At 41.7% G+C, this 16,438-nt stretch overlaps 1 protein-coding gene across 1 annotated transcript; it reads left to right on the top strand.

The window, feature by feature from the left end:
• The first annotated feature begins 7,280 nt into the window (after window positions 1-7,280).
• Window positions 7,281-15,418, top strand: ttc29 (tetratricopeptide repeat domain 29). Its single transcript, XM_085348701.1, has 11 exons — window positions 7,281-7,354; window positions 8,337-8,420; window positions 8,993-9,052; window positions 10,032-10,195; window positions 10,374-10,550; window positions 11,861-12,073; window positions 13,217-13,302; window positions 14,230-14,321; window positions 14,601-14,724; window positions 14,856-14,945; window positions 15,251-15,418. The coding sequence occupies exons 1-11, from the start codon at window positions 7,281-7,283 to the stop codon at window positions 15,416-15,418; spliced, it is 1,332 nt and encodes a 443-aa protein (XP_085204827.1).
• The last annotated feature ends 1,020 nt before the right edge of the window (window positions 15,419-16,438 follow it).

Below are 16,438 nucleotides of genomic sequence, written 5' to 3'. Positions count from 1 at the left end.
GTCAACGAAGAAGAAGAAGAAGATTAGTTCCTTCTGCTCAGTCCAGACTAAACTGACTAAAATCAAACTGAGTTCAGTTTTCACTTCCTCGCTCCCTCTTTATCTCTCTCTCACTCTGATTGCTGTAAATGCTCGGGCGTCCCCCTCCTCCCTCCCTCCTTCCTTCCTTCTCGTCTCCCTGTTCACTTGCTGTCCTCCTCCCCTCCTCTCTTCTTTTCAGGTCTCAGTGGAACATCTCATAAAGAAGACACGAAGTCTTTTACCGTCAGTGAGCGTAACTGAAACCGAGCCAGATTTCCCACTTGAGAGCTTGTTGATAAAACAATGTTGTGGAAATTGAAGCTGTAAAAATTTACGACTGCGTCACGAGTGTTTGGACACGAGCGATTCCAGACTCCAGAGTCGGTTTATTACTGTTACAGCGTTAATCCCTGAACTCGTTTTACTGACTGATTCAAACAGTAATTCAACAAAGCTCCACTCCAGCCCCAGTCTTCACAGCCATCACAGGAATGTGCTGAAAACATATCAGGACAGTTTACAGAGTTTTTTATTTTTATGAGTGAGAAACAAAGTAAACTGTGTTTAACTCAAAGCTTGAACAGTCATGGTGGTCACAAATTAATTAACTGATTTATTAAATGGAAATTATTCAGCTCAGTGCTCAGACTGCACACGTGAATTTAGAAGAAAGCGGTGCAGCTGTCCTGGATTTGAACCTTCCCTGCGCCTTTGTTCCCATTGTTTCCACCTACAGTTATAAATACAGATAGACCAGAAAATTGCTACACAAATGCCCAAATGAATCAACACATGCCTAATTCTGCACCTTACAAAACTGTCACCAAAAGTTCAAACCTGGTTTCTGTAAGGCACCAATCAGGGTGACCATGGATCTCTACTGACGTCCAGACATGATAAGCACACAGCTGAAATATTATTAACCGAGGAAACACTCAGTGGATAAAAGAGTTCCTATTTATGATTTTAATAAAAATGGAATAGATTTTTTAATCAGGAAGTACCATTAATCTCAAATCTCTTTCACAAGGGAGACCTGGCCAAAGTGATTGCTATAAACCAAAGATCCAATAAATAAAGCACAAAATAGAAGAATTTATGTATTTAAAAGGGACAGTGCTGTTTAACATAGTCCAGTCCAGCACATAAGTTTATAGCTATTGCTAATTATCAGTTGCTATCTACAACATAATATACAAACAAACAGCACCGTAGTCTCTCAAGCACCAATCCGTCTGTCGATCTACTGAGATAATTACAGAAAAAAGTCAATTTCTTGTGACAGCCTTCCAAACATCTGGTCATGTTTATTTTTTAAGGTGGATTTTTCTTCTTCTTTTAGCTGTTCCCTTTGTAGGTCTCCACCGCAGATCATCTGCCTCCATCCCTGTCACACCAACCCTCCGTCTGTCCTTGTTCACTACTTCCATGAACCTTCGTGATGTTCCTCTTTTCAGCTCTAACAGCTTCCTGTCTAGTTGTCAGTGCCGCCACCACCAACCCAAACATCACAGCAGGTCTCACTACCATCTTGTAAAGCTTCCCTTTCACTCTTGCTCCTATCCTTCTGCTACAAATCACCCCTGACACTCATCTCCACCCACTCCACCCACTACCTGCACGCTCTTCTCCACCTCTCATGTGCACATAGTGGGTGGACGCAGGTATTTTAACTCATCAACCTTCACTGCCTCTGCTCCTTGCATGTTCATGTTTCCACCTGTCTTCCCCTCATTCACACACATGTATTCTGTTTTTCTTCCACTGCCTTTCAATCTTCTTTGTGCACTAGAAAGAAGAATGAAAGGCAGAACTCCTCCACTGCTGCAGGCTCTTTTTGCACCTCCTCCCAACTTTCACTACAGATTAGAGTGTTATATGCAAACATAGTCTTTTCCTTTGCCCTTCGCCCAACAGCAGCACAGATTCCACTGATACCCTGTTGGCCAGCAGGATCAGAGACTGGGCCCGGATCAATCCAGTATGAATCTTGCCCATTCTTGATCATCCACCTGTTTGAAATCTAACACTGACACAGGGTGTGCACATGAGAGTTTTAGTCTACCTCTTTGAGTCAATAATGTGTTCCCCAGCTTCCAATAAAAAAGTACTTTTTAAACTACATAAAGGCTTTTGAGATCTCATCGCACTAAAAGCAACAAGTAATGTCTTTTCAAGGCAGTGTATCATTTGTTGTTGTTTACAGTTTTTGGAGTGCCTAGACAAAAGTGATAATACCTGGCTTAAAAACACGTTTCTCGCTGTTTACCGTTATACTGTCATTATGTTCAGCAATAACAGGAAATGAGAAAAAGCTCTGGATCTCCTGTGACCATGGAAACGTTTAAACATCTGGCAGAAGCACACAGCCCGTGTTATTCCTGACTGAAACATGTTTGTGGGAGCATGCATGGTTAAACATCTGTGACACATGTGTGTCAGTCTTCCAGTTATCTGTCTGTCTTTTTTTGTCTCTGGATGAGTTTGATTTGGCTCCGCTCAGCATGACCTTTGACCTCAGAAAGTTGATGTCGGGGCTAAGTGTGCCTTTACGAGAAGTCCGTGTTATCTGAGTCCCAGCGAGTCGGTGGAGATATGCAGCCCAGTGTGTGTGCGTGTGTTTTGTTTATTTGTGACAGTAAACTCAGAGATAAACACATCAAAGCTCTACGTGACTCGAAGCATGCAGCCGGATAATAACTCTTTTTCTCTGGCACAAATACACACATATTACTGCCTGGCTCAAAGCCCAGGGAAGGAGCTGGTAGACCTGTGACCTACATCAGAGGATGGCCCTCTCCCTTATTCTCTGCATGCAGCACAGAAGGACATGTTTGTGTCCACAAGATTATTATCATAGGGAGACATTTATAAATTATTACCCTGAGACATTACACACTCACACATACATACATACATACATATATATATATATATATATATATATATATATATATATATATATATATATATATATATATATATAAGATAAGATAAGATAAGATAAGATAGAACTTTATTAATCCCTCGGGTGGGTTCCTCTGGGAAATTCGACTTCCAAAAAAAGCACAGCAACGACCAAAGTTACAGTTACAGAACTGTTATATATATATATACACACACACACACACACACACACACACACATATAAATACAGAGACAAATATAAATAAAATATACAAAGGGGATAAATAGAATAAATAGGAATAAAAAATAAAAATACAAGTGAATTGCACATTTCAAGTATTGAGTCTATTGCACTGTTGACTATTTACAAAAAGTATTGCACAAGGTATTGTACAGTGAGGTGAAGAGGCACTACAGCTTAGTTGTTCCCCCCTCCTTTGTCCTCCTGTCTCCCCTCCCTCTCCCCTCCAGAGAGGAGTTAAACAGTCTGATGGCGTGTGGGACAAAGGAGTTTTTAAGTCTGTTAGTTCTTGTCTTGGGGAGAAGCAACCTGTCACTGAACAGACTCTTCTGGTTGTTTATGGCCGTGTGCAGAGGATGCCCAGCATTGTCCATAATGTCCATCAGTTTCTTTAATGTCCTTTTCTCTGCCACTGTCACCAGAGTGTCCAGCTTCATATATATATATATATATATATATATATATATATATATATATATATATATATATATATGACAGTTCTTTGGGCTTTCGGTTTTGCACCCACGCGTGCAGCTTCTCCGCTGCACTCCTACACACTCTGCTGCGGCTTCACTAAATCAACAGGGAAGAGAGAGAGCTCATTAATAAAACACCACATACCTGTACCATGAACCTGACTGGCACTGCCCCTTGAGCACTGCACAGCTGAGCCAGGGACCACACCTTCACCACAATATATATTTATTTTAATTGTCTGTTGACCCACATTCAGGTATTTGTACTTTACATTCTGAGACAGCATTTGCAGGAAAATATCTGAAAAATTATTTTAAAAAATTTTAAAGCTAAAAACCTAAAAATTTCACTGCTCATTCTTATAATCAAAATGGGAATTAAAACCCATTGTAAAGGAAAAGCAGTGCCAATATTGCAAAAATACAAATGTTTTTTAAAAACTGTTGATTAATTTTCACTAAAATATCCTTTTTAAATTCGAATTGAATTGAACACGTATGACAAGCTAACACAAACAGAGGCTCCATGTGGTGCTTGAATTAAAACTCAGAAAATACCTTTTTACGTATGATTACTTTTAAATTATAAAATTGATCCAATACTATCAATACCAACTTTGGTATCAATAGTATTGATATTTGGCTTTGGTACTTTCTTTGCCTCCTTTGTTCTGTTTCAACACCTGTGTTCAGTTAGCCTCTTCAGTATCTACAGCTGTTCATATCTCAGACATTACTTTTTTTTTTTTTTTTTACTGCTCTTTCTTCCCTGATGTTCTTGGTCAGTGTTGGAGTTTCTCATGTGTGGGTCTTTCCCTGCCTTTCTTACCCCTGTCCACATTAAAGACTGGATTTTGAGGTGTAAGCAGTTGCAGCCCTTTGAACAACATTAGAGTTTATCTTTTGGCTTTTGGCCAACTTGACTCATCCAACTCCAGTATCCACTCTCACTCAGCTCTGTTTATGCTCTTCAAATAAATCCTGAGAGTCGCTAAAACAATTTCCACTGTACTGTGTGTGTGTGTGTGTGTGTGTGTGTGTGTGTGTGTGTGTGTGTGTGTGCGCGCGCGCGCGCGCGCGCGCGCGTGTCGGGTAGGGGAAACCCCACAAAGCAAACCTGTCCTATGTTGGTAATAATTTTACCAATTAAACTAATGGCTGGGATGTTCAATCAATCTATAACTTCATCTAATGAATCAGATTAATATTGATCACGAAATCGTATGTGGTTTTCATGGGTCCATATTTTCATATCAACTTTAATAGCAGGAAATTACTAAGGCATGTTCGTTCTCTCTTTCTTGCTATATTCTTCAAGTAACCTATATTTAACAACAACATAATAAAAGGGCAAATGCTGTTTTTGGTGTGCCACTCCAATATTTTTAGAGCAACCCTTTGAAAAAAGTCTGGAGGTGCCCCTGTCCCCAGATTGTGTACTTTTAATATTTTTATACTGTTGTTTTTTACGAGCGTGCCCTTTTAGAAGAAGTACTCAAAAAGCCAGCATAGTCAGGCAGCAATGAGTAGCGTGGATTTGTGCATCACTGTGTGAAATCAGTGACCCCTCTGTCGGAGATAACCTGCGAGGTAATGTGCTGCTCTTATCACAGTAAACTGCACCCATGAGGAGCAAGGAGCTTGACAGGCCACATGCCAAGACTAATTTTATAAATGTAATCAGTTTTATGGCGCGGCTTAACTGCAGAGATGAAAAAGATGTGCTGTGTCTGTGAACAACAAATGCTTTTCCTTTGAAGCAGAAGCATGTACAGGACCACCAGGACCGAGTGCTGCACTTTATCTTCAGTGAGCGCAGGTTTCATTCTCACTTTCGTCTTGAAGTGCCGCTGATAAAAAGATAAATTACACTCGCAGCTAATTAGAGCGACGAGAACAAACAAGTTCATTTAAACAAGCGAATCAAGCCCACTGAGACAGACAGGAAACAGCCTCTACGTCCCCTCAGCTGCTGATGATTTCGTGAAACTTTATTATAAAGCTCTGAAGAACCGCAAAGAACCCGCAGTGGCACACTATTTCCATCCAGCTGTGGTGAGGCTGAATGGAAAAGTCTCACTGCGGGAACCCGAACATCTGATGTGTGCAGAGTGCAAACAGGGAAAGAAGCAGATGAATCGTGAGGAGGAGAGGATTTAATGCAGTGTTAATAAGAAAAATTTGTGTATCTTTTTGCAATGGCTCCTTTAAAAGCTTTAATCAACCCCCGCTGACTCCACTGCTGCAGTTTTACTGCGTCTTTTTGCTCTGTCAGCCCCCACAGTCAAAATCATTCTTGGCTTTTGTTGTTTTATCCGGACATTTTTGTGACTGGCTGTGGTTTAAAACTCTGTCTGCAAGATTTCTGCAACCATTTGTGCTCACGTGCAATAACTAAACTGATTTTTGAAGAACAAATTAATGAAAAATAAATTTAATGAAATGAATGAACCCCTCTCTGCAGCATCCTCTGGTGTGTAATGTTACTATTTACAAGCTCTTCATGAACCTCTGTCATATGCAGGTCTTACAAATTACTGATAAAACTGCTAATAACTGATATATAACTAATATTTTTTTTAAAAAGTTGTTGTTAGTTGTTCCTAGGACTGCGCTCTGGACAGAGATCTTGAATGTCGTTCCTGGGATCTGCCGGAGCCGCTATCGTTTTTTAAAAGTGCTTTATAAATAAAATTGGCTTATTATAATATATTAAATATTTGGAAAGATTTTGATCAGAATTGTTTTTTAAAGTCAGTGAAGCTTCTTAAAAATTAAGCACTCTCTGAGATAAAACTGTAAATTTACAGGGAAAATACTGTCAGACTTTATTCCTCTTCATTCTGGGATTAATGCAAAAAAAGAAAAGAAACTTACCTGTAAGAAGAGAAAGAAAAGAAAAAAACTGGACTTTATGAAGTTTTTGTTAAACAGTTTATACAAGATACACATGAAGTCACCACGAAGACAATAATAACAAACCCATGGAATAAATAAAATTAATATACACACAAAAAATGATTGTTTTTAATGGGAGCACCTGACCGGAAGCAGTTCAGCTCGTTGCTCTGGTCGACTTGGTTCGGTGTTGTCATAGTGACGAAGTTGAGTGTGCTGGCAGCGTGGAAAGTTTTTCTCTAATAAAACTGGCGGTGAGTTCGTGTTTCTGCGCTTCTTTCTCCGTGTGTTACATTTAAAATCTTAGCAGGGTTACTGTTATTTTATTTTATTTTGTTTTTGTTATTCCGGTTTAATGACATTAGCTTCACGTTCTAGCTTCATTCCGGAGCTTTTCGGGTGCACCTCACCCGCTTCACCGTCACGCGCAGCTGGTTGTGTCTTTCTTTCGGTAATTCAGGAGCTCTGCGTGTGTTTCTAAAAAGTGCAGCTGTAAATATCACAATTAAACTCCAGAATAGTCTGCCTAACTTATTCTCACTTAAATTATTGTAATTGTATTTAAACGACCTGCGCTCTTTGGTGACCCTGTTAGATGCAGCAAAACTGTTCAAATCAAGATAAAAACCCTGTGATTTTAGAAGAGGCATCAGTCTTAAACTGATTGCAGTTCATGCATAAAGTTTTCTGTGGGGTGGGGTCCTCTCTCTCTCCACCAGGTTGACCTGCAGGTGAAGATGAACACAGCTGTTGGGTTTCTCCCTGAAATTAATGCCAACAAAAGCAAACAGAGGAGCAGCACTTACTACAGGTAAGGACCGCCTGCAGGGCAGGAAAGGGCAGAGAGCAAGGAGGATATCTCACCCTATCCCTATCACCTCCTGTCACATCATCTCTCTGCATGTCCTCTGTTATTACATCCACAAATCTTCCTCTTTTCCTCCTTTTTCTTTCCTGGAACACCCACACAGACATTCTCGTGACCTTGTCTTTACTTCTTCATCAAAATCAAAGCAAACATCACTTGTGCTTATCTGTGTATTCGCTAAATACTAGGGCAAAGTATTCACTGCTTTCTTTATCAAAGATATTTCATAGTGCTCAGGTAATGAAAACAAGCACCACATAACTGACAGGTTGTTGTATTACTGATGTGTTTTCTGTGTCATGCCATAACCTGCTGATATGCTTTACAGCTTTGACAGCATGGCATTAGCGTGAGGACAGAAGTAACCCTCAGAGTAAACTTTAACCTCACTTTCAGTGTTCGGTGCAGCTCTTACAGCTGCTGGTGGCTCTCTTAAAGACAGGGTGGAACATAAATACGCCCTTGCCTTTTTACGGACAGAAACAGGAAGTTGTAATCAGAATATGTGGCGATTTACCCCGCTATCAGATGTATTACAGTCATCACTTACTCCATGTGCATCTATTGTGTTTCAGTGTCATTCATTTCCCCTTACTATTAACAGATGAACTGTGGCACTATTAAAGAATATTTGATTTCCTTCAGTGATGACTGAAGTATTCAAACAGTGTTTCCTCAGCATAACCAAAGCGCTCCACCTACAGAGTGTGCTTAGAAAGCAGCACTGGTGCTAACTGCAGGTCTTTGGAAGTAATTTCCACTTAAGGCTTCTTTGTTTAGAGCAGCACTCAACATGCTGGAGAGCGCAGTGACATAGCAGCAGGGTATCAGTCTCTGAAGTAATGATGGGAACTCAACTTCCCGTGTGTGTGTGTGTGTGTGTGTGTGTGTGTGTGTGTGTGTGTGTGTGTGTGTATTTTAGCAGGATGAAGCAGACGAAGGAGTCCCTCAGAGCCAGACTGGGCCCGGCTCGACCAGCAGAGAGTCTGACCAGGAAAGAAATCGCTCTGTGAGTTCATCCTCAGTGTCACTGGGTGGATTTTAACACAGGCACCACCACTTTAATCACCATTTTATCATATTTGATAATGTCTCTGGTTGCAGTAGTGGGCACTCATAGGGATCATTTTATGCGAGCGCGCTCAGAGCCTGCAGCTGAGAGCCCAGCTTAGTAGTGAAAGTTTATAACCACCATCGTCGTCCCTGTGATCTCTGACTGTGGTTTGATATTTTGTGGAGTAAGTCCAAATCACTTTTATCTATATAACGCCACATCACAACAACAGTTGCCTCAAGGCGCTTATTGTAAGGTAAAGACCCTACAATAATACAGCTAACACAAAGAAAACCATAGCACAGCTCTCAGGTGTACAGGTGCCAGTCAGCAGTTAGTTTAAGGAGTTAGAGATGTACTGCTCAGCAATCGTGACCGTGAAATCTGAGTGGTGTGAGCGCCCCCTGCTGCAAAGAGAAGGGCTGCCGACTGATTTTTCTCCTGTGACACGCCCACACTGAGCTGCCTAACATGGTCTTCCTCCTCTCTCACATCTGTAATCTTTACTCCTCCGTCTCTCACATCAGGTTCAGAAGCAGTCCGAAGCAGAGCATCTGTGTGCGGCTGCTGCAGGAAGGCTTCCACAGGTATCTGTTTCTCCGTCAGCAAGATAAATGTTTAATGTCTGACTCAAAAACAAGATTCTGCAGTCGCAGGCTGATCGTTGCAGTTTTGCTGATGTACAAAAACAAAATTACCGTCAGTGTGATCAAACACTCACAGACATGAAATACATGTTTTTTATAATGAAGAACTGATTGTCCATCAGACATGCAACACATTTCGTTATTTCACACAGGACCCAACCAACACTGCTTGTTTCCTATTTTCCTACAGCACCCAAACGCCTCAGAGCCTGCTGTTTTCCACTGTACAGTGATGTTAAATATCTAGCTGAGCTTTTCCTTCATGCCATCAACACTTTCTGGGTTAGAGACCCCCAAACTGCACAGAGTGGCACTTTTTAAGTCATCTTATTTTGACAGCAGCTCTGAGCTCTCTTAAGTTTGTTAGTGCTGGAGACAGGTGTGTGAGATTTTCAGGCTTTGTTAAAATCTGCAACCAAAGATAAAACCTTCTCATGGTGTACGTCTCAGTTTCAACAGCAACAGTGCATTCATTTAATGTCTATGACACAGGGGGAAAGAGCCGGTACTCTGGAGAAACCTTCAAAATGCATTTTATGTTTTGTTTCTCCCCCACATGTTGATACCAGACTCATCTCACTGCTGTGATTCCTCCCGTGTTATATTGAATCTCTGTTTGACGGTTTGTGGCTGATGCAGGCGCGGTGAGCATTTGAAGTTATTGCTATCAAAGACAATCTGACTTGGAGTAATTACTGGCTGCAGCAAACTCCAGTTTCCCTTTGACGGGATCATGAGAAATAGACTGTACAACAAACATTATAAATAAAAAAGAATTCATGGAAGATGGAGGCTTAGCTTCAGTGCAGCACATTTCTAACAAACAGTGGACTGGTGCTCTGACGTGCTTTTCCCAGGTGGTCATTCCAGTTTACACAAAGTTAAAAAGATCCCCCAAAAATGTCTTTCTGTCATTCAGGTCGTTCTCTGAGCTCGTCTCTCTGCTGCGCTCTGATCAGGACTGGAGGGCGACGGCTGAACCGGGATCACTCAGGCTTCGTGCTCCTCCTCTGGTGGAACAAAGACACAAAATGGAGACCATTAGCCAGCACCTGAGCTTGGCTGAGGAGGCTGAAAGGACCGGTACACACACACACGCACACAGAGCCTCGATTCAATCCTTCTGATTCCAGTGAGGCTTCATTTAGTGATTAGATCAGTGTGTTTGTGTGTCAGTGACATAATGAGTGTAAGGTTATTGTTGGTAGAACACAGAACAAGACTGCGTCCATGGTTCAGGACCAGGTGACTTCTGTTGCAGGTATCTGGTCCACCGTCTGCGAGGAGCGTCTCCTTTTGGGTCGGTTCTTCTCAGACCCCGAGGACCTCTGGCTCCGCTTCTACTTCTACCACAGCTGTACTGACAGAGAGAAAGGGAGGTTCTCCAGAGCAGCCACCGAGGCCCGGGCCTGCCTGACTGAGCTGTACCTGGATCGAGGTGCACACACCGAGTATAGTGACAGTGAATGATCAGAATCACAGCACTTTATTAATCCCTGAGGAAAGCATGTGGTCACAGTTGCTCCAAGACAGTAGAAACAGTAACTGACTAATCTGAATTACTAACGATGACAGTGAATAATGAAACTCTCTGACTGTCTGCTCTTAGCCTGTCTTAACGTCCAAGCATCCATTCAGCCTCAAACTTGGCTGGTTTATTTCTGGTGAGCGCAGTGCCAAGGTCGAGGTGATTTAGATGAGCAGCACTAAAAACTGCGACCAGTAAAACCTTGAATCACATTCAGATTAAAAGAAAGTCAAAGCTGATCATGAAGTTTTGTTTTCTTCTGTGTTTCATTTTTATGTGAGACTGAGTATCACCTACAATAAGACCTTATTTAACTTGCATTTGCAGTGGAAGGTGTGGCTTCTCCTTTCAGTTTGATCCTGAAACGTTCATTGTAAAAATTAATCATAATTACAAACTTAATCATTTGAATTATTGTAAAATACCAGCCAGCCTTGCAGTCCGTCTGTAATACGTTTTAGGACCACTGTTGCCCGCACTGTGGGAGTGTCTAGTGCTCTGCTCTGTCTGTAAGTGGAGATCCACAGATGCACACACAGGCATACTTGTCCTTCACTGACACTGATGCATTAGTCTCTTACCTAAAGAGGGCAGTTGTGTGTTGGTCCTTTGTGAGTGTTGTAGCTGTGTAGTGTCACCAGGGGGCAGTGTTGAAAAGATAAGATCCCCTCTTGCTTGTGCTGTTATTGGTCCTCGTGATAAATTACAACATACAACACCCCAACCGTCGGACATCCCTCTATGAGCAAGCATTTGGAGACGGTGGGAAGAAAAAACTCCCTTTTAACATGAAAAAACCTCCGGCAGAGGAAGCTTCAGCCATCTCCTGGTTGGGGGCGACGAGAAGAAGACAAGACAAAGAACACACTGTGGAATAAAGCCTGAGATTAAAAATAACTCTAACTCAAATTAATAATTTATTGTGACAGGGCGGTGCAGAGAAGACAAGAAAGATGGAAGACCGACCTGAATGCAGCCCTCTGTGTTAGTCTTATGGCGTATAGGTCACCTGATTGACCCTGTGAGCTAAATCAGCACTCAAAAAATGAAACATTTCTTCACTCAGATGATCTAAAACTCAAGCTTATTCCCTCAAAACCAGCTACATGTTTGGTATTTTTATTTGATTTAGTTGTTTTGTTGCTGTTTTTTCTCTTTATTTTCCTGTGACGGTTGAACTCATGTTGCACCCACTCTTATAAAAATGCCACCTCTCTCAGGTGAGCTGGAGGAGGCGAGGCAGCAGGGAGAGCTATGCCGCAAACAGGCGGAGGACGGCGGCTGGCTGGACTCAGACGGTCGGCCCCTGAAGCTCCGGGCCTGCCGGGATCTGTGGAAGATCTACAGAGAGCTCGCGGAGGCGCCGCTGGCCGCCGAGGACCACAAGAAGGCCCTGACGCTGCTTCACGAAGGCAACAGCAGGGCCGCGGAGTGTAGGTGGAACCAGGGCTAAAAACACAGTGAGAGGCAGCGCATCGGAGTAATCTGTGCACGGAAACACACACATGTGTAACATTTAGATTAAAAATAGACCGAGGAGGAGGTGTTTGTGCTGAGAGGATCACAGTGAAGGCAGAAGCAGAGAAATATTCAGCAAAACAACGAGTACCACGTTTTCAGAGGGGGTTAAGAACTGGTCCTGACAGCTACAGAGTTTGAAATGTTTATTCTTCTGAAGAAGGAGGAGATTTGTCTGTTTATTTATTCTGTTTATTAAAATAAATTACAGGGTTTTTTTAACCATAATCCAAGCGAAAGCCTCAACTCAGTCGCCAAAAAGAATTTAATTTGTGATACATCAGAAGAATCGAGCCGAGACACTCTTTATAGTATATATATATATATACTATAAAGAGTTCATTTACGTTACGTTCATTTAGTCCAGTTTGTTATTCGCCTCTAAACCAGCCTCTAGTGCTGTTATCCATCTAAATCAGGGGTGCAAACATAAGGCCCGGGGGCCAAAACTGGCCTACAAAAGACTCCACTTTGGCCCCACTGGACAGTTTTAGAAAACACAAAGGAAGGCTTGAAGTTTGGATTTTTAACTGTGTTTTCATAAGTTTTACAGCTTTATGTTTATTGTTTATTTATTGATATTGATGTCTCCCATTCGTGCTACACCAAAGAAATTAACAAATATATAATTTATGTTGAAAGCTTTGTGGTTCGATATAAACGTTAATAACACCACACTCAGTGACCTAAAGGTCAAAGGTCAGAAAGGTCTGAAAATCTTGTGAATGCGAGACAAGTATTTTCAGTTGATACCATGGGTGTACCTACTACAGGGTTGAGGGTTATTGCTGGGCATTTGATAAACAAACATCTATGATTATTATTATTTTTAAAGTATTTTTTTACAAAAATCCTGATGATTTTACTTTGAAAATCACAGGAAGAACTTTGAATTCGAAAACTAAAACCTATATATGGATAAATTCCTCAATAGAAGTCAGGCCTGCTAAACAGACATCAGATCGACTCTGCTTAAAAGATCCTTTAAAGTGAAGCTTTAATATGATCACAGAAGATTAGTGTTTATAACGTGGTTTTTATTTTTACGTCTGTTTCAGCTGAAGACAAACACATGAAGGGGGAGGCGGCTTTCCAAGTAGGCCTGGCCTATCAGAGAGCAGGAGACCATAGCACAGCCAAAAAGGTACCAAAGATTGTGTTTGACTCTGCTGAAGATATAGATACAGCTGTTACTCAAAGACGTGAACAAAGTGTCATAAACGTTGGAGCAAAAGGTAAAGAAAATCAAGGGCTCGGGGAGAGAGGGGAAAACACGACTCGATAAAAAGGAGGACAGGATGATTTATACCCTGATGAGGAAAAGGAGAGAGCAGAACAAACAAGCTGGGAATCAGCAAGACAGGAAGTAAAACTCACAAAGGACAGTGAAGAAAATGGACTTTCAAAGTAAAATAGGAAGAAAGCAAATGCAAACATTAATCAGAAAAGAAGAGGGACTAAACAGTAACAGAGAAAAAAGGGAACACAGGAGGTTAATGAGATTAAGGGTGGTTTCCAGGAAGTCGGAACTTCTAAGTTCCCAGTCAGAATTTTCATAGGCAGACACCGAGCATTCTCCATCCATGAACAAGCTGCAGCTGCGTTTTTTAACTGCAAAAACACAAATATTATGCTGTATTACTAATGATGCATGAGTGGCTGTGTTTACTAACTAGAAAAGCAAATCCAGTTTTTCACGCTTTTCCAGCTTTCCTGCTGGAATACAATAACTCAGGAGGGATGTTACTCCTGACGTCTCACACGCGGCTTTGAAGTAAATGGAATAAGACTGAAACCAGGGAGACAGATTAAGAGGTGTTAATAGTAAAACCCAAGAACAGAAAATCAAACTCAAAAACACAGAACCCGAGGGAAAAGGCAGTTTAGGTGGGACTATTTTAGGCTGCGGATGAATCCACATGTGTGTGGTGTAGGCAACAAGTCACACAAAAGAGCCACTTACTGTGTTTTTAACAGATTTCAGTGGAGCCCCGTGTGTGTGTGTGTGTGTGTGTGTGTGTGTGTGTGTGTGTGTGTGTGTGTGTGTGTGTGTGTGTGTGTGTGTGTCCAGTTCTTTAACACCAGCATGGAGATTTTTCACAGCCTAGACGGCACAGACAGAGCGGTGAAGGCCTGCATAGCTTTGGCAAAGTCTCTAAAGAGGTACACAGACACACACACACACACACACACAAAAGTGTATTATGGTGACTAAAACTGAATTAAATAAAAATAAAAAACCACAAAGGAAATTTCTACAGTTTAAGTTAAGTTTATCAGCACATTGTCTGGAGGTCTCTGTGCAAATGTGAGTCAAGTAACCTTCTTGTAGTCAAGTGTTCATTTTCCATCTTTGTGTGTGTGTGTGTGTGTGTGTGTGTGTGTGTGTGTGTGTGTGTGTGTGTGTGTGTGTGTGTGTGTGTGTGTGTGTGTGTGGCACAGCGAGGGATACTTCGAGGAGGCGGTCGCGTGTCTGGAGAAGTTAGTCGCCATGTCTCGTAGCAGCGGACTGCATCACAGACTGATCGACGTTCATCTGTGTCTGGGAAACATCTACTTCAGCAGGGTACCAATCACACCCACAGTATTCAGTGCAGGAATCAATAACCAATCACACTGATTTATAGCAGCTGAAAAATGTTAGCTTTGCCTCGTAAACACCTGGGCTTGCTTCCCCATCTCTGTGTGTCTCTGTAGAGTCAGTATGTGAAAGCTGCTGAGTACTACCTGCAGGGCTACAAGGTGGCCTGCACCACAGAAGATGTGGCTCGGCTGCAGAGAGCGCAGGTCGGTCTTTTCTTTACGTCTTTAGCAGTCAGCCGTAAAAGCCTGATGAGGTATCCGTGTCACACAGTTTGTGAATGCAATACCTCGGGAACAAGGATGACATGTTACCTCTTTTATACACAGATAAAAATAGAGTAAAAGATACACTTGTGCATCCTTCATTAGAGTCCTTCAGCCTGTGAACTTTGAGACCTGTGACTCAGGAAGTAGTCATGAAGTTAAATTGACTGAAGAGTCTGAGGACAGTTTATGTTGATCCAGATGTCGACTGTAAGGCCGTGACCCTGCTGCTTTTCCTCCATCAGGTGTTGGTGGCCTCCGCTCACGCCCACGCCACGAATGGAAAATACAGCGCCAAACTTACCTCAACCTCGCCCGCCGCTCTGCAGGCGCTGCTCGCCTGGAAGGTGAAACGAGGACGCGAGGACCTCAGTGTGGATTCCGAGGACTACTACTCTCCTGCCTGGTTTTAACGGGCCGTCGTTTGACAATATGAGGGAGAGAAAGGAGAAGAGTTACCTGTTACCGTGAATAAAGATGAAACCCTGAAACATCTGCTGTGTGCTTTGTCGAGGCCAAACGTTTTGGCAGCAGCACAAAGTTACTGTTTAAATCTTTCTTCAGATGTTTTTTTTTTCATGTGGCATCGAGATATCATACAGATGTGATGGAGTGAAGAACAATCATGAGCATTTCATAACATGCAAAGACTTTTATTCATAAACAAATCAAATTTATACAAACAGTCAGTATTTACAGGGCTGAGCCTGTAAACTTGCTATAGGTATGAATGGTTGTCTGTGTTAGCCCTGCAACAGTTTAGCAACGTGTCCTGCATCTCGCCTAAGACTCGTTTTTACTGTCATTCAAACATTTGAAAGGAAGGAAACACAGATCACAGTAATGAAGCATGCTACCAAAGACTATAGGATGCTATATGATAGCTGGGATAGCCTAGAACATCTACGGTCGTTTACCCAAATCTCACCTCTGTATAGTATCAATTAAAAATAAGAGTGAAAAGGATAAACGCTAAACTAAAGATGGCTCCTTTAGAAACCTTTCCTTCTCTCGCACTGCACCGTGGTTTACTTTTCAATTGCATCAGCTGAAGGCCATCATCCACAAAGAAATGTACAACAGTCATAATAATGTCATTACAAGGACGCTCCTTATCACACGGGTCTAATCACAGCACGTCACGAGATCCCTTTTCTGCATAGTTAACAATGTACTACAACCACACAGTTCATCTGTACTCAAGCACTTGTAATGTTTTAATGTCAGTTTAAATACTCAGTGTTAAAATTTACTTTTATTGACTTGATATATAGTTTGTTTGTCATTGGTTATTGTTCATAAGTCTTCTATTAAAAGTGACCTTGACTGTTTTAAAAGACGTTAAATACTGAATACAAAACTGGTAAGAAGAGAAATGGACATCAAAGCATGAGGTTTGGGATTTCAGCCTTATTTACATGTTATATACTGTT

Source organism: Diplotaxodon limnothrissa, linkage group LG3 (assembly GCF_057381915.1).
Source record: "Diplotaxodon limnothrissa isolate DT_005_m linkage group LG3, D_limnothrissa_male_GT1.1, whole genome shotgun sequence".
Taxonomy (NCBI): Eukaryota; Metazoa; Chordata; class Actinopteri; order Cichliformes; family Cichlidae; genus Diplotaxodon; species Diplotaxodon limnothrissa.
This window is presented reverse-complemented; position numbering and strand designations above follow the sequence as displayed.

What these genes read in the sequence shown, in the direction of transcription:
- ttc29 (XM_085348701.1), top strand. Translation starts at nt 7,281, where the DNA reads ATGAACACAGCTGTTGGGTTTCTCCCTGAAATTAATGCCAACAAAAGC. An exon ending in AGGAGCAGCACTTACTACAG is followed by an intron (nt 7,355 to 8,336) that starts GTAAGGACCGCC and finishes GTATTTTAGCAG; the next exon opens with GATGAAGCAGACGAAGGAGT. An exon ending in TGAGGAGGCTGAAAGGACCG is followed by an intron (nt 10,196 to 10,373) that starts GTACACACACAC and finishes CTTCTGTTGCAG; the next exon opens with GTATCTGGTCCACCGTCTGC.